Here is a 22,550-nt window from a genome sequence, read left to right as displayed (position 1 = left end):
CACTCCCAGCAAGGCCCCCGAGCAGCTCATAATTCACAATCAGTGCAGACCACCTACCATCTGTGTAGTCCTCCGATGTGAGGGATAAAAGGCTTTGTATGTCACTGTTCTCTGAATCTGGGGCTTCTTTGTATGCCACTCGGCTGTTCCCTGAGCCGGCCACCCAGGAAGAGGTGGTTGCCTGATGCACCATCACAGTCTCTGAGCCCTGAGAGCCCCAGGCTTCACATAGTCCAGACTGGCCCGGGGCCTCCTCCTCTCCGCCTGCAGAGGAACAGGCCCCCTGGTCCTGCAACTGCTGCTCCCTTGGTCCGTTCCTCCCACCGGGCCCAGACCCTTCTGACAGCACGATCTGCACTCTGGGGTCAGCAGGAGGCACACAGTGACCGGAACTGCCGTATACAGCTTCCTCGTAGGACGGTAGCGCAACCTGGACTCCATCCACCATGATGGAAACCTGGTCGCCAGATACCCCCTGGTCGCGCCTGCATCCAGAAGAGAAAAAGACAAAGGAAGAATGAAAATACACAAAGAAATAGATACCAACAACGACACCAACAATGCCAACCAGTTTTGAGCACCTACAACGTGCCAGGCACAGCACTAAGCGCTTTATCCCACTCAACCCGCAGGTGAGCCCTTTCAGGTACAGATTCACCAAGAATGCAGATGAGGCTTAGAGAAGTCAAGTACCCTGCCCAGTCACACAGCTGGTGCGGGAAGAAGCTGGGATGTGAATCCAGTTCCTGGGCTCTTACCCTCTGGGTACCCAGGCACCCAGCCCTCTCATATGGTGTAAAAACTAGGAACCTAGAGACGTAGAAATAAAGCCAGTATGCAGCACAGGGAGGACAGGAAAGTGAGAGAGTAATGCTTGCACATATCTGTGAGTATAGTGTCTGAACGCTTTAAGTGGGCACACTGTGTGGTGTGTGAATTAAATTTCCATGCAGCAGTGGTTAAAAAAAGGAGAGGGAAAAGAAGCATTGTGGTCTTGGGACGCCGGAGTCAAAATGTGAAGAATTCTATTCCTGTGACTCAACTACTGTACTTGCCCTTTATTTTATTCAATTTTTTTAAAGTGTATTTATTTTGAGACAGAGACAACATGTGGGGGGGGGGAGGGGCAGAGAGAGGGAGAGAGAGAATCTCAAGCCGGCTCCACATCACCAGAGTGGAGCCCGATGTGGGGCTCGAACCCACGAACCGTGAGATTATGACCTGAGCTGAAACCAAGTGCTGGATACTTAACGGACTGAGCCACCCAGGTGCCCCGCTTGCCTTTTTACCTTTAACTTAAAAAAATTATATGTGAATTACAACATACACACACACACACACACACACACACACACACACACACACACAAAATAGAAAAATATACAGCTGTTTTATCCCAAAGGTACTGCCCCTACCGAGGTCAAGAAAGAGCATGCCGCCAGCACCCCACACACCCTTGCTTCCTGTCCCGATGACTCCCTACTTCCTCACACCGGAAGTAACCACTATCCTAACTTACATGACAATCGGGCTTTTGCTTTCTATTTCAATAGTTTTACTGCCTAAAATGAACCCCTCAACACCACAGTTGAGTTTTGCGTATTTTTGATCTTTATATAAATGGGATATACAATGAATGTGTGTGTACATATGTGTATGTGTATCTGGCTTGTTTTACTGAACTTGGTGTGAGATTTATTTATGCAAACACCTTTTTTTTTTTTTTTATCACTTTTTGATATAAACACACTTTTTTCCGGAACCATTCTGAAAGTAAGTTATTTATGGCTAAATAGAACATTATTCAGCAGCACACCCCTCCGAAGAACCTCTTCTGCATACCTGCAACATTATTACCTCCTTGAAATTTAACAATGGTATAATACTGTCATTCAAATTTTCCTAAATACCCCAAAATATATCTGTTTCGGCTGCAGTCTCGTTTGTTTTCGAGGACCCAATTAGGGCTCATGCATTGCGGTTAGTCCTATTCTATCTCCTTTCCTCTAGAACAGTCCACGATAGCTTCTCCTTCATGACAAGGATACCTTTTGTTAGAATCCAGGCCAGTTGTCTCCTACGATGTCCCACAGTCCACAGTCCGGACTTAATTGTTTCCTTGGGATTAAGATTCCAGTCAATTTTTGCCTGGAACACTGTATCATTTGTGATGCTGTGTTCTCCTCAGGGTATTACACCAGAACACACAGAAGCTCCATGACTGGACCACATTACTATTGCTAGACTGTTATTAGCTCTTAATTTCCTCATCTGTACTTGCAGATAAAATCTATGCTACCAATTCAAATGGCATAGACACTGTGAGGATGACAGACATGGTACTCAGAAGTGCCTGGAGGTTTCTGGAAGGAAGGGAAACTGATGGCAAGGTGACATAGAAAGCACTGTGCATTCTGGTACGTGCTTAGCTTCTGTTATTCAAAATGCATTTTGTTGTTGTTGTTTAAAAAGTAATATAATACGTGGGGGCGCCTGGGTGGCTCAGTCGATTAAGTATCTGACTCTGGCTCAGGTCATGATCTCACAGTTTGTGAGCTCGAGCCCCATGTCGGGCTCTGTGCTGACAGCTCAAAGCCTGGAGCCTGCTTCAGATTCTGTGTCTCCCTCTCTCTCTACCCCTCCCTGCTCATGCTCTCTCTTTCTCTCAAAAATAAATAAACATTAAAAAAAAATTAAGGGGTGCCTTAATTTGGTGGCTCAGTTGGGTAAGCATCTGACTTTGGCTCTGGTCATGATCTCATGGTTTGTGAGTTCCAACTAACAGCTTGGAGTCTGGAGCCTGCTTCAGATTCTGTCTCTCTCTCTCTGCCCTCCCCTGCTCACTCTCTGTCTCTCTCTGTCTCTCTCTCTCTCAAGTAAATAAACATTAAAAAAAAACCCTTTAATTAAAAAAAAGTAATATGTGTAACACAGTACAAAATTTGAACAGGGCCCATAAAAAAACAAACAAACAAACAAACAAATAAATCTTTCTTCCACTCAAGTCAGGCAAAATCAGCCAATTACTTTTAACACACTTACCAGGTAACTACAAAGGGAAAATACTCCCTAATTTGGATGAAGCAACAAACAGATCAGCTTGACTTTACATGGAAATAGCCAATTCTTTCAAGTAGTTCCTCTTCATTCTACGAACTGTGTAGCAACCTTGAAAAAACAAATAGCTACTACCTGCCCCCCCAACCCCGGCCCCTGAAAAAAACAAAATAGAAAGAAGAAAGAAAAATCACACAAGTACACAAAGATGAAACTTAGCCTGAGCCTGGTCTGTAAATTCCAGACCAGGAAGCGTTTGATTTAACACAACTTAGCTTGTTCCTCTATGCCTGTGGATGACGACAGTGACTGATAAAGGGCTGTGAGTGCACATCAACTATTCTCAGGGGAATGAGGAGCTGCCGGGGCAGCCCAAAAAACTTCAGGGGGCCGTGACAGCCCAGGGGCAGAGTTTCCCCTAAGGGATACCCTCAGGGCCAATCCCCCACCACTGCCACCCCCTCCCCCATCTACCCAGTCTGGGATGACTTGTGGGCAGCGCACTCAACTGGAAAAAGGAAAGTGACAAAGGTGGGCAAAAACCCCCACTTCCTCTGTTTCTAGCACAGTATGGCACAGTGGTTGCCATCCTGGCCGCGCATTAAAACCACTGGGAGCTTTTTAAAAAACACTAATGCCACAGGGTGCCTGGATGGTTCAGTCGGTTAAACGTCCAACTTTGGCTCAGGTCGTGATCTCACGTTTCATGGGTTCAAGCCCCATATCTATGCTGACAGCAGAGAGCCCACTTCGGAGCCTCTGTCTCCCCCTCTCTCTGCCCCTCCCCCACTCGTTCTCTCCCTCTCTCTCTCTCTCTCAAAAATAAACAAAAACAAAACAGGGGTGCCTGGGTGGGCGTCCGACTTCGACTCGGGTCATGATCTCACGGTCTGAAAGTCTGAGCCCCGCGTCAGGCTCTGTGCTGACAGCTCGGAGCCTGGAGCCTGTTTCGGATTCTGTGTCTCCCTCTCTCTCTGCCCCTCCCCTGCTCACGCTCTGTCTCCCTCAAAAACAAATGAACATTAAAAAAAAAAATTAAAAAAAAATAAAATAAAAAACAAAACAAAAAACACTAATGCTAGGCTCCCACTCCAAACCAAATTAATCAGAATGTCTGGGGATAGAGGCTTAGGTGTTGGTATTTGTGTTTAATTCCCTACAGATGCCTGTATGTGCAGTCAGGATTGGGAACTAGGGGGCCAGGGCAGTGGCTCGCAAACAGAGCCTGCCTCAGAATCACCTGGAGGGCTTATGAAACTACGTGGATGGGTCTCGGCCCTAGAGTTTCTCATTCAGTTGGTCTGGGGTGGGGCCTGAAAATTCTCATTCCTAACAAGTCCCCAGGTGATGCTGATGCTGCTGGAACCACACTTTGAGAGCCACTGGTATAGGGCAAATGACAAGGCTTGGGGGTTGGACAAGTCTGGGTCCAAATCTCCAGGTGGTCATCATCTAGAGGAGTCACGACCTTGACTTAATCTCTCTGAGCCTCAGCTTCCTTATCTGCAGTGATCCAATGAGGATTAAGCTAATGATAAGCAAAATGATAAGCACAGTGCCAAGCATATCCAGGAGTTGAACACATGGCAGGGCCCTCCCCTTCCCCTGGGCACACACATCAGAAGAGGCTGCCAGGCCCACAAGCACCCCTCTGCAGTCAAAGGCCAGGCCTCATGGCGATGCCCGCTGCCCCCGACCACGGGCCTCACCTGCTGTGATGGAACGACTTCAGCTTCGGCTGCAGCAGCACAAACAGCACCACGAGGAGGAGAATGAGTGCCACGGAGCTGGCAGTGGAAGCAACTATGGACAGCGTGGGGACCCCAAGTGATGTGTGGGCATCTTTGTCTACAGAAATAAAATCATCATCAGAAGGGTGCTGTGCCCAGACCCATAACATGTGAGCCCCACAGCTGATCTCGTCAAAGGTCCCTTGCACGGTGCCATGGCCATGGCCATTTTGGAAGTCTAAGTGTGGAGCAGCTTTTACACATAAGGTAAGGGGTCATTTCCCCATCCTGTTCTCGAATCTAAAATTCTCTTCACTTCAGACCTTTGAGGACCATCTCACACCAAACCTCACATGCCCCTAGAGATCTGGCTTTTACTAACCACTTCTGATCCTGTCCTCAGTAGCAGGTTGGTAGGCATCAACCATGTGCATGGACACAGCCTTCCACCATCCCAGGTCCCACCCATGTTTCCCCACATGTGGCAGGAAAACTGGTAAGAACTGGGCTGTGATCCCGTTCTAAGACCCTGTAACTTCAGTTGCAAATCTCAGGCTGGTCCCCATCCATCTCTAGGGTGTCATGGTCTAGGAGCCCGAGTGTGAGGCACGAAGACAGCTGTAGGACACATACTTTCCTGCAGACAGCTGGATTTTCCTGTCATGGATGACAGGAGGAGGCAGGAGGGGTCTTCTGTCCAGCTGGACTGTAGCTCTATAACAAACAGTCCATTTCCATTCAAAGAAAAATAATATAAAAGAGACACTCCAGAAGGTGTTAGCAGAACATGGCCAAAGGTCACCAGCACTTGGCTGGGCAAACGAGAGATCCTAAGCATCAAAGAGACTTTACAAAGCAGAACAGATGCCTCGATAAAGCTACCAAGCCCCTCGGTGGCTCAGCTGAAATGCAGTGGGACACACACCAGCAACCCCAAACGTCTTTTACAAAGACATGAAATCCCAAAGGAAGGGAGGCTGAGGGGCATCAAAGGAGCTACACCGCCCACAGCACAGGTGCTCTGGAGGAAGCGGGCGCCACTTCCCATCAGCTTAAAGGAAGCAGAACCCCAGCAGCCCCCCTTTCTCATCTGCCAGACTGACCCTCATTGAGACGGCAGCTAATCTCCATGGCTGGTTTCCATTCTCCATTCTTACACGTCAGGTACTTGTAATCACCCTTCAACATGTAGCCTTCAGCACACAGGTACTCAATGACGCTGCCCGCGTTCAGGGGGTCTCTGCAGGGCCGGGGGTGGCAGATATAGCCACCATTCTCTGGCTCCGGGGGTAGGGAACACACTGCAAAGACAGAGAGAGAGTGCGTGGGGATACAGCAGTGAGGTTTCCCAGTGGGATCCTGTCCGTGCTGCCGAGGAGGACAGGAAATGCAGGAGGATCTGAGAGCCATTCTCTTAGAAAGGCTGTTGGCCAAACTCTGGAAATTCAGGTTGCCAGTGACGAAAGGAAGCACGCTGGCCGCAGGGAAAGTCTGGCTGCTTGCAACATTTCCCCTCTTGCTCTGTATGTGCCTTGGGAGAACCACACCCATGAGGGAGTGACAGACTCTGACAGTCGTGAACTCAGAGACCTAGCACATCATATGGTTTTCATAAAACCTACTGAAACACACAATGAATCAGAGTGAAAGGTGGTAAAACACTGTCAACCTGTGCAAGGGAAACGTTAGCCCTGTTTCTGATAACAATACCAGAAAAGACGCCATGGTGTGATAAAAATGTGCCTTCGTGGCCTGAGAGGGGATTTCTGATGGATTTCCTGGCCCTCCCAAGCCCCCATGTACTGCCCTCCTCCTGACTGGAGAAGTCCCCGCCAGCACTGGTCTCCATCCCACAGTAAAGCCCACCGCTTTCGCTCAGGCGAGACTATTTAGCTTTAAAAGCATCTTCACCTTCTATCCCTTTATTCTGACAGCTCCAAGACCTAGTTATCATTACTCCCCTTTGTCGATGAGGACACTGACCCACAGAAGTTAAATGACTTTAGCCAAGCGTAAGGCACTGTATAGGGCAGACCCGAGAGCAGGGTCGAGTCTTCTGACTCTAAAACCTGTGCTCTTTCCACCAGCAGACACTGCTTCTACCCCAGGAGCTGAGTGGGCCTTTAAGAAGTATGCATGTCCTGGTCACCTCCTTTCAAACAGGTCAGTTAGGCAAACGGAGTCCAAGCGTGGTGAGAACCCTGGTGTAGATGAGCTGTAGCAGTAAGTCAGAGGAACAGGAAGGTCTAAGCGGCCTGATGAGAAGGGTGACCTCTGATTCCATGGCCTGAACCTCCAATTCTAGACTGACGCTGCAGAGTTAAAGTCAGGCAATGGACTGTGGGGTGTGCTTAGCCCTAACAGGAGATACACAACAGGGGCACTAAAGGAAATTCTGTTTGGAAGGCTAGGCTGGGGGAGAAGACATGCTGGCAGGATGGCCAGGTACCATGAACTTCAACTTTCCAAAAGCCTTACTAATATAAAAGATAGAAAATTCCAAAGGACATTTGATTTTGCTGACAAATATCCTGCCCCCATCCTGATTATCACAAGAACATCGGTATGAAAATAAGAACTGGTTTTTTTTTTTTTCCACTTCCTCTAACGGACCTGGAGCCTGACTGAACCCTCTCCCACTCACAAGACTGCCCACCGCTCCCTTGCACAGAGATGCCCTTACAGCCTCTTATCAAATACCACTTCCCTTCAACCTAAAGACTGCCAGTAAGCAGGCAGACTGCCAGCCAGGCTGGGGGGTAGGTCATGTCGAGAAAGAGATGATGGCTCCCCGCCTTCAAGGTGTGTATTGCTGAGATGAGGAGAAAAGACTCATCTATAAAGATTTATCAGACAATAACGCCAGGGTGGGTGCCACAGGGATGCACAAGAAGAGGTCTGGGCAGCTTCTCTGAAACTAGCAGATGAGCCCAAGTAAGTGCCCCAGTGCCCTCTAGAGACACGCCTTCTCCAGATTCTTCCCACGCCACCCACCTCACCCAAAGTCTTAAACAGGAGGAAGACAGACCCACCACACTCCTGGTGTCTCTTGCAACTTTGGCCAACTAGTTCAAAAAGCTGTCCAGCTGGATTTCCAAAGGAACCTCTGTAAACTGCTTTACTCTTTACATTTTCCCTCTTTTGTTCAGGGCAACAAGGCTGCCACAGATCCCCTGGCTCTCCTAGCACTGTGTCTAATTGGGTCATTTCCTCAGCATAATTAATGCTGAGCACCCCAGGGCAGCTTCCGAAAGCAGGCAGGACCCACTCACAGGTCCAATGTGCTGGGAAAGATGGTCTCAGAGGAAAAGCTGCAGATTCTAAAGCCACTCCTGCTGCTGGTATTCCTGCCGGTAAAGCCCAAATCTAGAGAACCTTTGAGATCACCTAGCATAAGGCAAGTTTAGTGCAAAAAAAAAAGTGGCAAGCAATGAGACCATCTGGCAGACAGTCTTGACTGCAACAGGAGGTGTTTGTAACATGTTCAAAGGACAAGGGAAGCTTCTGAGGGGTCTTGAGAAGGGCAGAATTATAAGAAGAACTGAATCTGATCAAAGATGGACAAAGCTGGAGGGAGCCTTAAAGTTTGTCAACAGTACAGCAACCCTAGTACGGTCAAATATATGCACATAGGTTCTTTTACATTATCTGTGAAGGCTAAAGGAAACCAGTCAAATGCATAGGGCTCAGCATTGCAAAGAGGCTGCCCCCGGTCCAGGGAAGTAAGGAGGCTATGGAGGTTAAAAAAAAAGGGGGAGGGGGCAAGGTCATGTTAAGACACCAAGAACACAAGAAAAAAACATGGCCTTCTTGCCCAGGCAAACAGCAGAGTGGGAGAGTTGTGGCAAAGAGCAGGTGTTCGGGGCGCCAGGGTGGCTCAGTTGGTTAAGCGTCCGACTTCAGTTTGGGTCGTGATCTCGTGGTTTGTGGGTTCGAGCCCCGCATCAGGCTCTGTGCTGACAGCTCAGAACATGGAGCCTGCTTCGGATTCTGTGTCTCCCTCTCTCTCTGCCCCTCCCCTGCTCGTGCTCTCTCAAAAATAAATAGACATAAAAAACTTAAAAAAAAAATCTTATAAAAGAGGTGTTCAAAAGGACCCTCTCGGGGCGCCTGGGTGGCGCAGTCGGTTAAGCGTCCGACTTTAGCCAGATCACGATCTCGCGGTCCGTGAGTTCGAGCCCCACGTCAGGCTCAGGGCTGATGGCTCAGAGCCTGGAGCCTGTTTCTGATTCTGTGTCTCCCCCTCTCTCTGTCCCTCCCCCATTCATGCTCTGTCTCTCTCTGTCCCAAAAATAAATAAACGTTGAAAAAAAAAATTTAAAAAAAAAAAAAAAAAAAGGACCCTCTCAGTGATGCCTGGGTTAACAAGAAATGGAAGAACATCAGGAAGAGCAAATAATCATCCAGAGGCTTCTGGAAGCCACCATCCTGGGCAAGAGGCTACCTTAATCTTAATCTCAGCCTCTCTCTCTGACAACCCAAGGTTCTCAGAGGGAGTTTTAAGCTCGGTTCTAAACTGCAAGAAGACAATGAACTCATCTGATTTGGTCAAGCCGCGTAATTGTAAAAAGAGAGGGAGAAAGCCAGAAGATAGAAATTTTACAGGAAAAAAATCAATTAGTTCTCCTTAGCTTCCTTCTCTGCTTTCCATTATCTCCTACAACCATTTAGGCCTCCAGTAAGCACAGGAAGCAGCAAAGTAGTTCTTCAGGGGCCTCAGAGAAAGACGATTCAGCCACCTGGGGAGGATGCAGAAGGAGAAGATGCAAAATAAGCTGGCTGATCCTTCCACCTCCAAGTCACTGCAGCCTACAACCCTCAGTAGAAAACAAGAACCCTTGATTAGCCCTTCTAAATGGGCTTTGCTTTTGTGTCCTGAGGACCAGCCTTTTAGAAGGAGGAGGCAATAAACAAAACCAACTTTGTAAGATTCCATAACAAGCAAATCAAAATGAGCTCCAGGAGAGGGCCCCGGATCAAACTGTTCAGTGTAACACACTTGAACAAGCACTTGAGCCCCTTCAAAATGAGGTATGAGGAGTAGGGAGTGTGAAGGTCAGTGTGAGGAAGGCAAATAGACATTTAAATACCTGGTGCATTTAAAAAAAGACTCAACAAAAGAGATTTCTGGCTGACGTCAGTTATCAAGAAAACACCATACTCTAAAACACTGACTGAGGGCTTAAGAAACTGGTCAGTGTTCATGCACAAGTTTGAAATAATGTAGTTTTAGACTAAAATCAGAGCAGCAGCATTTAGAACATAACATGAAGCACAGAGAAGTAGGTGCTTAATCAAAGCATCCAAAGAAAGGATGGCTGGAGAAAAGCTTTCCTGGGAATTAAGGGGAGAAGAAAAAGGCTTCCCCAAACCCAGCACACCCACGCAGCAGTCGTAATAATCAGGGACACCACGGAGGCAGAATTGTAAATGTCTCTGGTTGTAACTCAGAGCCCCCATCTCTCCACAGGCTGCTCTAGGAGGCCATAAATGTAAATGTGACAAGACTGTGCCCTCAGAAAGCTTAGAGAGTACAGACTCACACACGGCCAACTCTAATGCAAAGCAAAGAAGGAAGTGTTAAAAGGTGAACTCTTCTATTAGCCTGGGCCGTCCTTGTCAGAGACCATCTAATTCAGGTAAGGAGCACTGCTGGCAACCAGAGGAAGGTAAGAACCAGTGGCAAAGAAGAGAAATAGGATCAGAAAAAATAAGGATGGGAGGAAGGAATGGGTGGATATCACACATCCAGCACAGCACTGTCCAACAGAAATATAATGCAGCCACATAGGTAATTTTATATATTTTTTTAATGTTTGTTTTTGAGAGAGACAGAGTGTGAGCAGGGGAGGGTCAGAGTTTGAGAGAGAGCGTGAGCGGGGGAGGGGCAGAGAGAGAGGGAGACACAGAATCTGAAGCAGGTTCCAGGCTCTGAGCTGTCAGCACAGAGCCTGATGCGGGGCTCGAATCCACGAACCGCGAGATGGTGACCTAAGCTGAAGTCAGATACTTGACCGAGCCACCCAGGCACCCCAACATGGGTAATTTAAAATTTTCTAGTAGCCATGGTGAAAAAGTAAAAGGAAACACATGAAATTAATCTTAATAATCTGCCTTAACCTAATTTATATAAAATATAATTTTTCTATTTTAAAGAGATATCTAATTTTTTTTTTCCATAGTAAGTCAGCACATCTCAACTCAAACTAACCACACTTCAGGTTCTCAGTAGCCACATGGGGCTTGGATTCACTGTACTGGACAGCACAGATCCAGGAGAAGAGTCCTTGTCTGAGAGTCAGAGGGGGAGTCTGGCGATCTGAAAGCAGTGGAAAGGTTCAGAAGCACGCCACAGGGGCAGGAGGGTCCCCCCCGGGTCCCCCCCCCCGCCAGGGGCCTAGCCGGTCGTTCTACTTTTTTTTTTAATGTTTGTTTATTTTTGAGAATGAGCAGGGGAGGGGCAGACAGAGAGGGAAACACAGAATCTGAAGCAGGCTCCAAGCTCTGAGCCTGTTAGCACGGAGCCCAACACGCGGCTCGAACTCATAAACTGTGAGATCATGACCTGGGCTGAAGTTGGAAGCTCAACCAACTGAGCCACCCAGGCGCCCCCCCGGAAGGTTGTTTTATTTTTTTTTTTTTTAATTTTTTTTTTTTTAACGTTTTATTTATTTTTGAGACAGAGACAGACAGAGCATGAACGGGGGAAGGGCAGAGAGAGAGGGAGACACAGAATCGGAAGCAGGCTCCAGGCTCTGAGCCATCAGCCCAGAGCCCGACGCGGGGCTCGAACTCACGGACCGCGAGATCGTGACCTGAGCTGAAGTCGGCCGCTTAACCGACTGAGCCACCCAGGCGCCCCCCCGGAAGGTTGTTTTAAAAGGTACTGTTTATGTGCTTGCTCTCAAAATCCCTTCTTGATATGTGAAGGTCCAATTTCTACTTGTAGCCCTCAACGGTTTATTATAAGTGGAGCCAGAGAAAAAAGCAAGGTAAAAACAGACAAAAAGGGTATTCAAATGTGCAGTTTGGGGTTTTTGTTTTTTTGGACATAAAACAAGGAAAGTAATAATTACTGCAAATAGATTATTACATGTGCCAGGCACACTTGTGAGTTCTCTCTTTACATGAAGCAGGGACTGTATTTTCTCCTAAGAACAATGAGGCTCAGCTGCGTTGAGTAATTTGCCCCAAAACACACATTTGTAAATAATGATGCTGGATTCAACAGGCACTCTACTCTGGTTCTTAGGCTGCAGGCTTGACCACTAAGCTGACCTGGGCCTGCAGGGGAGGGCAGGACACCAGGTTCCATTCTGTGGCTCATACCCTGATAAACTAGGCCTGGAGCTTCTGGAACACCTAGCTACTCTATATGTGAAAGGAAAAGTCATACTATAGTGTGAAAAGGCTCAAAGAGAAGGTGATTCTCCTCATGAAAACCTCCCAAGAATGTTGGGACTGGGCATTCCAGACAAATGCAAAGAGGCAGGGGTGCAGGGTAATAATCACATCTGACTATAGTGAAAAGTTTTTTTTTCTGAAGCCTCCTTTAAAAATCTCAGTACTAACAGCTCATATTTATTAACCATCTACTATAAATGCCAAGTGCCATTCCAAGCACTTTACATGTGTAACTCATTTAAGCTTCACAAAGACCTTGTAAGAAACATATTATTACAGTATTATACAGATGGGCAAATTGAGTGAGTGTGAGAGAAGTTCAGAAACTTGCTCAAGGCCACCTAGCAGGAAAGGGGCAGAGTCACGTGTGAACCCGAAAGGCTGCCTTCCCTCTCCACGGCACTGGGCAGAAACAGAGGGTCTGCGGGCACAGGTTCTCCTCCCACATCCACATCCCGAAAAGTGAGGCCAGTGACAAAGGGTACTGCCTGTGGGCAGTGGCCTCTCCGAGCCTCAGTTCCGGTACATGATGGTACTGAACCAGATGACCTCTGAGGTCTCTTCTGACATTTGCAAATTTGTTTTGAGTTGGGTGAGTTGCTGGCCTCACCCACCTACTCAAGGTTCCTTCATCAAAGTCCTACATGTAGCCATGGAGGCTTTAAATTGAGCACAAGGCGTGAGAGGCTTGAGGAAAGCATCCTGTCTGCACAGAAGCTCCTGCATCCATCTGGGCAGATTCCTGCCTTGGGTGTGTAGTGGGAACAGGGAAACAGGCAGGAGGAGTTCACTTGCTCAAGAGATACCCAAGGGCTGCTTCTGTCCATGGATTTCCCTGGCTTTCCGCCTTCCTGACCCCCCACTCAAATAGTCAGAAGTCTAAAACAGGCGGCAGCGAGAGGGGAGAGACAATTTCTCATGCCATTTGCAACCTTCCTCTCCTCTAAGACAAACCTTCCCAGCAGTCAGACAGGAAGCCATTGTCCAGCCAGGATCCCTTTTCTCATGAGAACTTCCCACGCACTGGGGGAGGGCCAGACTGCCACAGCTCAGGCCTTTCCCAGGGTGTGGCCCTGAGGCTGGGGCGTTGGAGGAAAGGGGGAACCCGCCCATGGCTTAGGCTGCCCCCACTGCTCCTCCCAGGCCCCCCCTTCCTCCCCTACCGTATCCCCCACCCCCACTGCACCCTCCCATCCCAACCCCACAGAGACCTAGGGGAAGCCCTGCTCCGGAAGACTAGTAACTCACAAATGGGTCTGGCTTCAGAACCTCTCAGTCTTATCTTGGGTCGGGGTCCCTCACTCTCTCCCTCCGCCTCACAGGAAAGGGAAATGCCAGCCAGCGGCTTCAGAGCCAATGAGGGGGAATGTTTTCTTCACTGCAGCCCACTGCAGGTTACTCCCGTAACCTGGAAGCAGCCAGCAAACCCACAGTCATTTCGAAAGAAGTGCTGTTTCTCTCCTCTAAACCCTGACCTGAAAGCACATGGCTCAGCTGGAATGCCACCCATCACTCAAGATTCAGTTCAAAGGTCACCCACTCTAGAAAACCATTCCAAAGGGCACTGCCAGGGAGAACAAAGCAGCACAGGGTAGCACTATCAACATGGGCCTAGAGCGAGAGCACGGAGTCACGCTGCCGACGGCTACCCACCGTGTAGGGCGTGGGCACATCTGCCCATTCCTTAGTTTCCTTGCTTGTAAAATAGGGATACTAAAGTACAGGTGTCTACCTCACAGGGTGGCTGAGCAGATTAATCACAATTATACAGGTGAAGCGCCTGGTACTGGGTCTGTCACACACTCAGTGTTCAATAAACAGTAGCTTTATTATTCCTCTTCTGTGTTCCCATAACATCTTCGTTCTTCTCTATAAACTACCACCACATCATTGTCTCTGCAACAATTACTTTCTCACAGGTCAGTCCTTCCCCCTCCTCTCCACTGTCCCCACCTACCCACTCACCCACCCAAGCTGTAGGGCAAGCATTTGTTCCGCTCATTTTTGTATCCCCAGATCTTGGCATAGAATCTGGCAGTTCGTAGATGCTTAGTAGAAAACTGCTTTGACTTGCAAAATTCTGCCCACATTTCAAGGCACTGTCATGTTTTTAATTGCAAAGGGCCATGTGGTTTCTGATTCGACATGAGGCAAGAACAGACAACAGCAAAGAGGAGCCCTCTGCATGGTGCCTCTCATGTTCTCTAAATCTGGTGTATGCCATGAAAATATACTCTCAGCCTGACAGGACCAGGGCCATGACAGGTCAGAGCATGGTCCTGGAGGTCAGCCAGATGAATCTACGTTTGACCCAGGGGCCCCATCCGCAACCCTGTCAAATGCCTAAACTGTTTCGAGCCTTAGTCCCTGAGAGGCATATGCACCTCCAAGTAGTGTTTTAGAGGCATGACAGAACTGCTCACCTACAAGATGCCTGCATGATGACTGGCACATGTGAGGTACACGCCTTCTCACATAGCTAACCAGACCCTTACCTCCGATTTTCAGAATGGGGTAGGGCAAAGCTTTAGCAAAGATAAGAAGGTTGCTTCAGGACCGTCTGGCCATTTGGAGAGAGCACAGGCAGAGAACAGAGCAGGACAAGCACTTTGGGGGGTCTCTGCTCTCCCCTTGCTGCAGCTCAGCAACACCAGCCCCTTTCCCCATGGGCTGCTCTTGACCGACAAATGGCCTCCATATGGCCCGTTACCCTTTTACCTCCTCCTGTTCTCGCAGCTCAAGGACACAGGGGAACAGGCTGCCAGCTGTGGCTGCACACCGCGCCCCCGCTCCCCCAATTCCTGTCATGGCTGCTAAAAAAGAGGGCAGCCTGGAGGACCACTGGCCTTCATCCTACTCCCTCCAGGCCTGGGCCACTTGGTGTCTGAACTGCCCCACCCAGTGCGGTGACCTACAGAGCACAGCCCACAGGAGAGTGGGATGACAGCAGAGCTAGGAGCCAAGCCACTCCATGGGCAGGAACAAATGTGACTATGCACTCCTTGAGAGTGGCAGTGAAAGAGTTAAGGGAAAGTGGATGGTGTTTATTTTTCTTTTTTTTCAGCAACCACTACTTCCTGGTCTCACCTCCTTCATCCTATGACCTAACTAAACTGCACATATGTTTGCCCTCCCCCCTCAGAATTCCCCACCTCCAAGAAGGATGCATGCTAGTCCTCTGCAGGAAGGCCCCAGTCTGCGGCCTAAGGCACTGTCCAACTCCAGAAGGGAAACCGATAAGCAGGCAGTAATTAGCAGTCTGGCTTGGACTCGGGCACAAAGATCCAAGTTGTGGTTTCATTTCAGACTCTACTGGTAACTCCTAATGCCAAGGCCAGTGCCAAGCACACACAGTAGGCCTCCAAGAAACACAAATTTAAATTTAAAACAAATTTAATGATTTCTGTTGTTCAACAGGGTAGAAGAGAGGAAGAGAATTAACATGTATCACTAGGCACCACCATGGGCACTTTAAAGCTGCCATCCTATTTAATTTTCTGACTCTACCAGGAAGGTGGTAAAATACTCGGTTTGCTCAGATGAATAAACTGAAGCTTTGAAAATTAACGGGTCTGGGGTTACATGGCTACTAAGCATTAGGAGTCTGGATTCCAAACTCTGGTTTGTCCTTCCCCTCTTACAAAGCTCCTTAATTACCGAGGCCTGCTGAAAAGCATTTACCCCAAGCCCTACAAAAGTATAACATGGGGGTGGGATACATCTGACAAAAGTTGTAGCTGATTCCTGTCTGGAGAAGAGTGTGGACTGGTGAGTTTACCGGTGCCCAGAGGACTCAGCTCATATCTCAAGTGAGCCCATGTTTTCCCAGAGCAGCGGGGGGGGGGGGGGGGGGGGGGGGGGAAGGAAGACAGTTTCCTTCACTAATCTCTGAGTGCTAAGAGTAGTCAGAGGCATTTTCAGCTAAGACTGAAAATCTTCCTGGAGGAACATGTGAAAGGAAGGTTGTCACTAAATGCAGAATGGGGATGTGACCTAGAATTAGGCAGTGGGCTGACTTTCTGCCAGCTCCCAGAACACACAGGGTCACTGGGGTATCTTTGCCCAAGCCCCACATAATCAGCCTCTGCCATGTGCCACCCAACAGCAGTCAGGCAGCGTCCTTCTCCCAGGTGCTCGACGGGACGCTGCTACCCACAGAGGCACGATCCAACTGCAATACCGAAAGGAAATAATTGGTGTCAACTTCTAGCTATGGATGGTGGCAGAGAGCAGCCGAGGTGATGGCCTAAACACACCAAAACACCACAGTTCCTTAAAAAACACTCACCAGTAATTGAGGGGTAAAGATCTAAATGGTCTTTCTGAAGAAAGATGTGACTGGGTCTCCTTGTGACACACAAGGTGTAACTAACAGATTGTGAGTCTGAGGTGTGAAAATTAATTAAGAGAAGCCTCACTAAAGTACACTCAGGAGGCTAGAAGGGGCAGATGGAAGGGAGAGCCCTACCACTCCACGTCTGTTACAGGAGGAACGGTCAATCACAGACCCCTAACAGAACATCTCAGTGGAAAGAATCCTCAATGGCAGGCCCCAAAAGATGAACACTGCATCTCCTACAAGAAACTGATTACCCCTGTAACTCAGCCAATGAGAAATCATCATCACTCAGAACTTTTGCTTTTCTCCAATGTACTTTCATTCAAAACAACCACTCCCAGGGGCGCCTGGGTGGCGCAGTCGGTTGAGCATCCGACTTCAGCCAGGTCACGATCTCGCGGTCCGTGAGTTCGAGCCCCGCGTCAGGCTCTGTGCTGACGGCTCAAAGCCTGGAGCCTGTTTCCGATTCTGTGTCTCCCTCTCTCTCTGCCCCTCCCCCGTTCATGCTCTGTCTCTCTCTACCCCAAAAATAAATAAAAAACGTTGAAAAAAAAATTTAAAAAAAAACAACCACTCCCAGAGGTGCTTGGGTGGCTCAGTCAGTTAAGCAGGGACTTCAGCTCAGGTGCTGATCTCTCAGTTTGGTTTGTGAGTTCAAGCCCTGCATCAGGCTCTGTGCTGACAGAGCCTGGAGGCTGCTTTGGATCCTGTGTCTCCCTCTCTTTCTGCCCCTCCCCCACTCATGTTCTGTGTCTCTCTCTCTCATAAACAAAATAAACATTAAAAAAATCAAAAAAAAAAAAAGCCCTCCCAACTTCCTCCTTCTTCTCCATAAAAATAAAAGTTCCTCTCCTTTGTTAGGCTTGTCTGCGGTTTTACCATAGTTTGCATGTCCCAAAATGCAATTCTGTTATTACCGAGTAAACCCATTTTTACTGGTAAAATAACTGACTTTTATTTTTAAGGTTAGCAAAGACATGCCATGAGGTGAGCCCTGTACATTCTGTGGGGGCTCAAGTCAGGCCTGACCCTACCATGACACAGGGATAGGAGACATAAAAGGAAAAAGAAAGGAGTTTGGTTTTTTTTAGGGGGAATGAAGCTCTTACAACCTCTGAACCAACAGTTATAAGGAACATGGTGACAAGTGGGCATAGGTAGAAGGGAGTCCACAGTTACAAAGTCCACTGATCTGATATTCTTCCTCCTCTGTCTTGTGGGGGATCGGACTCTCTTGAAACAATCTTAGACCACTCTCTCACATGGCCACCACAGGAAAAGCAGCTTGTCAAGCCTTCTCGATTTCCTTTGTACCTCCTAGAAAGGGAATTTATCACCCTGTGCTACCATCAGCTGATCAAGGATAATGAGGAGTCAAACTCGCCAAAGAGTTTTTTTGGTTCTTCCCCACTTTTCAACATTTGGGTCTTTCTAAAGTTCTGGACCAGATGGAGCCACAGAGGTCAATCAAGAGGTTGTCTGTGACAGGGCACTTCCTTCCTCCTCCCAGGCAGAGGAGGTGAATCCCTCCCACTTGCTTTTCTCTGAGAAGGCCAAACTTAAACCTCTTTTAAGAAACTTTAAAAACAACAGGAATTCAGGGCCCTTAGGTGGCTCAGTCAGTTGAGCGTCCGACTTTGGCTCAGGTCATGATCTCGCGGTTTGTGGGTTTGAGCCCCGTGCCGGGCTCTATGCTGACAGCTCAGAGCCTGGAGCCTGCTTCAGATTCTGTGTCTCCTTCTCTCTCTGTCCTACTCCAGCTTGTGCTCTCTTTCTCAAAAAAAAAAAAAAAAAAAAAAAAAGAATAAGTATAAAAAAAAATTAAAAACAAGAATCCACTAAAACCCAACTGTGAGGTCTAAAACAGGGCACATGGCCCTCAAGGTGATTTTCCACAAGACTGGGACTTGCCTCCCCTCTGATTTAGTCTGTATATTTGCCAGTCTGGCTTTAGCACAGTGCTGAGACTCCTTGATCGTTTAACAGACCAACCTCACAACGGATTAGGGCAGTCTGGGCCCAGACCAGGTCAGAGTCAGGGGTAGAGTCTCAACTGTGCTTTTATTAATGATGTTGAGGCCTGTGCTCCTGTCGCTTCCCCTGCTTCTCCTCGTCTTTGGACCTGTGACCCTGCCAAGCCACTTTCTGACTGACCAGCCCAAGATTCCTGGTCAGAAGATACTGCCTGTTGCAGCCTCACCCATTCTATGTGTAGATAACTATGTCCAGATGTCACACAGGTGAACAGAAAATACCCTTTAACTTTCTGTCTTCCAAAAAACAGGTTTAATAACTTTCACCCAGAAGAGAGTGAAAAACATTTGTGTTATTTTTTAAAAAATTCTTTAATGTTTATTTTTGAGAGAGAGAGAGAGAGAGAGAGAGAGAGAGAGGCAGACTGCAAGTGGGGGAGGGGCAGACAGAGAGGGGGAGAGACAGAATCGGAAGCAGACTCCAGGCTCTGAACTGTCAGCACAGAGCCCAATGTGGGGCACGAACCCATGAACTGTGAGATCATTCATGACCTGAGCCAAAGTCGGTTGCTTAACTGACTGAGCCACCCAGGCGCTCCTGTAAGTGTTGATTCTTAATCTCCCTGGGTTTCACTTTCCTGGTAGGAATTACTTCATTAATTTAACAAATAACTATTAAACACCTACTTGCCAATTGGTGCTAGAAATTTAAGAATAAATAGTACGTGGTTCTGTCCTTGAAGAGACTTTCAGACTCTTTGGAGTTATAGAGGAGCCCCAACCAGGTTATAATAATGGTAATATTTACTGTCTATCTCCTAGAGTTCATGTTAAGGATTATGTATATCCATTTACTCTTTCAAGTTTTTACTAAGTTCTAAAAGCACTGTGGCAGGCAATGGGAGAAGTTGAAAAAGACACAGGCCCTACTCTCCTCTCTGGGAGCTTACTGCCTAGTAAGTAACCATAAAGGACACACATTAGAAATCAACATGGCCTACAACAGGAAGTTCGGAAGAAGGACTAATCCAATGAAGAAGAGATCAGAAAAGATGGAAGAAATGGTATTAGAACTCTGACATTTTGGGGAAGCAGGACTGTGACCGTGGGATAAAGGAGAATGGGAAGAATATTCAAGGGGGAGATGAGGGCACCAGTAAAGGCAGAGAAGCGAGACGAGGTGGTGTGTGCATGGAAAGCAGCAAAGGATTTCGTGTTTAACAGGAGATAGATGGAAATTTAAAAAACCAGAGCTGAGGAATGAAAAATATTGGGTTCCTCTTCAATAAAATGAGATTTTAAGAACTCTTCCAGTTCTAAAATGCAGTCATGTTGCTAATAATAAAACAAAAGTCTGCTCTCTAGAACTAATCCAGCGGAAGAAGGCAGTCATATAAATGTGCCTGCCTATTCTGGAAACTATTTTTCAACAGAGCAGGGTATGCTGGTGTGGGACAGGGGAAGGACAGAAAGGAAAACCATGTGAGTTTTCCAGTGCAGATTCATCATGCTTCTTAAACTTGCCTAGGCGAGGGGGGCCGGGAAAGAACTGAAGGGATTGGAGCAGAAAAAAGGAACACAAAGATGTCCTGTGGTCAATTTCTTTCCCAGGGTTCACTCACATGGCAGCAGATGGCCTATCCCTGGAGGACTGGATCTCAGAAAGCAGCTGCTCCCAGGTCCTGGTTCTAACAGCTGGGGTTACGGGACCTCTTTGCACAAGCTGCATGCTAGAAATCAATGGGTTCCATTGTGCCTGCATGCATGAGCTCTCATGTTCAGGCTAATGCCCTACGCCTGCCTGGAACAGAGGACTGGGAAAACTAACACAACACATTTTGGAAGACAGCACTTGCAAATTAACTGAAAGATATATTATCATAAAGTTCAATTTTATTTAAATTACCTTGACTTTGCTGGGAAACTATTGAGATGTTAATTATTTGACAGATAAAGGACTTGCCCATAAAAGGGCCAGTGGGTCAATGAGGGGGCAGAGGGGTAGATCATAATCCGAGGAAAATCCCAAACTGCCTCTGATCCCTCTCTTCTTCCTGCCCAATGCATGGAGGAATCTGGCTCCACCATACCAACCAAAAAGCAGGCAGGATGTTTCATGTATGAAAAAAGGGGATAAAAATCCATAAAACCATGTGTGTGTACACAGAGGAGTATAAGTGTACGATTACATAATTAGGCACATTAAAGTATTTATACTGCTGAGACTAAAAGCCCCTACTCAAAGGCATTCCACCAAAGTTGAAAGGGGAAGAAGAAAATAGAAAATAAAGCATCTAATTGCAATCTTCCACAAAGCCAGACATCCCCAGCTGGTGCCACAGCTGAATTCTCTTAATTAACATGTTGTAATGGCAAGTATGAAAGACACTGTATGCTTATCAACTCCATGCCGTGGCCAGCCAGCCACGGGAGAAGCCCGCAACACTGCTATAATTAAAGAGATTTTTCTCTTTCTATTATGGTACTCTGGGGTGGGATGCTGGTTATTTTTTCTTAAAAACTTAGTTGCTTCAGGCACACACATACAATTCTACACGCACAAAGACAGAGGCTGAGACTGGAGAATAGGAAAAAGTCCACAGCCTAGGAGCTAGCTGGTTTACTTTTGGTGGTGGTTTTCCTGTAACCTCCTGGAACTTGGGGCTTTACCAGTTAGAGAAGGCTAGCAGTGTTTCAGCAGCTCAGCCTTTTAAAATAGAAGCCTACCTGACAGCTTAAAATCATAATGTATCTAAGTGGAAAAGGGATGGTAGAAACGAGCATATAAACGAGGTACAACGCAGGGGGTAAAGGCATTCATAGATCAGAGAGTAGGTCAACACAGTTTGGATTCCGAAGGACAGACTCTCACAGTTCTGGAAGGGCCGTGTGCACTTACAAAGAGGGTTTTATTTTTGCACGACTATTACTTATACCAGAAGCTGGTTACAGGTAGTCCCCCATTTCCCTGAAAAGGCCCTCCAAAATCAAATAACAGGTGTACACGTATTATAAGAAAGTCATGCTCTCAGAGCCAAACAACGTCATAAAATGCCTAGTTATACTCTGTCTTTTAGATACAACCTCGGACAATATAATTTGGCAATTTTATACATTATTCTTTAACTCTGGTTCTTCCTCTTCACAACTGAGCAGGGCTGTTGACTTACAATCAGCAAGTGTTCAACTGACACTAATGATTCGCCACTTCCAGCACGCTCACTCAATTTCAGAATCGTTCCCTCAATTTTATCAACTTTAGAAGAACCACCCTTCTTTGATCTACCATTAGCAATGTTTTTTTTTCCATTTCCAACTCATCCTTACAAAATAAAGTTCCAAAAATCCAAGGTGCTGCTCCACACACACGGCGGCACAGACGGAGCGCTGGCAGGCAGCCACGGCTCACGGCCGCTCAAGAGTTCTTCCCTCAACTGCAGTACAAAAGTCCAAATTCATCACAGAGAGGCGACTGAGGCGTCCATTTACGACACACCAGGGTACAGGTTGTTCTGAAGACACATGTTTAAAAGCTGGCTCCTCAGCAGAACTTCAGAACCACCTCACAAGGTATCAGATTTGGACTCCTTGCCTCCTCACTCCCCTGGCCCCAGATCATTTTGGTGAACTCCAAGAAAGTAAATTCTTAGGTAGGCCCAGATAGAAATGAGGAATGTGTCTAGGATCAAGGATCTTTGGCGCCTGGCAACAAACACACACCTGCATTTTACAAAGAAGCCAGGACTGCAGCCAGGGCTCAGAGGCTTGCGCAGCACCAAGGGAAGTCAAGCTCGTCAGCACCTGCCACGAGCCTGTTACTCAGGATGACAGCTCATTCTGGGTTTCCCCAGCCTCTCTGCCTTGTGGATAGAAATGGCTTGTCGCACGTGCAATCAGGGATGCTCAGTCAGAATCCTGGCAGATGCCTCCCGCCAGACCCTGCAGTGGAATAAGTTAGTAGAACAATGGTTCCTTCCCCAACAGGGAGCAACCTGGCCTATGGGAAATGGAATCAGTGTGCTTCACAATCTCCATGCCAGTGGGTAA

At 47.5% G+C, this 22,550-nt stretch overlaps 1 protein-coding gene across 4 annotated transcripts in view; it reads right to left on the bottom strand.

Annotated features, from left to right (window-relative positions):
• Positions 1-22,550, bottom strand: part of SUSD6 (sushi domain containing 6) — a 98,758-nt gene that overhangs the window by 6,506 nt on the left and 69,702 nt on the right. For all 4 annotated transcript variants that reach the window (XM_006932941.5, XM_003987778.6, XM_045060128.1 and 1 more), the window contains exons 3-5: positions 5,891-6,088; positions 4,767-4,905; positions 58-485 (exon numbers count right to left, since the gene is read on the bottom strand). In XM_006932941.5, coding sequence (XP_006933003.1) covers positions 58-485; positions 4,767-4,905; positions 5,891-6,088 — 765 coding nt within the window. The remainder of the gene's footprint in view (positions 1-57; positions 486-4,766; positions 4,906-5,890; positions 6,089-22,550) is intronic.

Source organism: Felis catus, chromosome B3 (genome assembly GCF_018350175.1).
Source record: "Felis catus isolate Fca126 chromosome B3, F.catus_Fca126_mat1.0, whole genome shotgun sequence".
Taxonomy (NCBI): domain Eukaryota; kingdom Metazoa; phylum Chordata; class Mammalia; order Carnivora; family Felidae; genus Felis; species Felis catus.
Note: the sequence above shows the minus strand (reverse complement) of the source record. Positions and strands in the feature narration are given on the sequence as shown.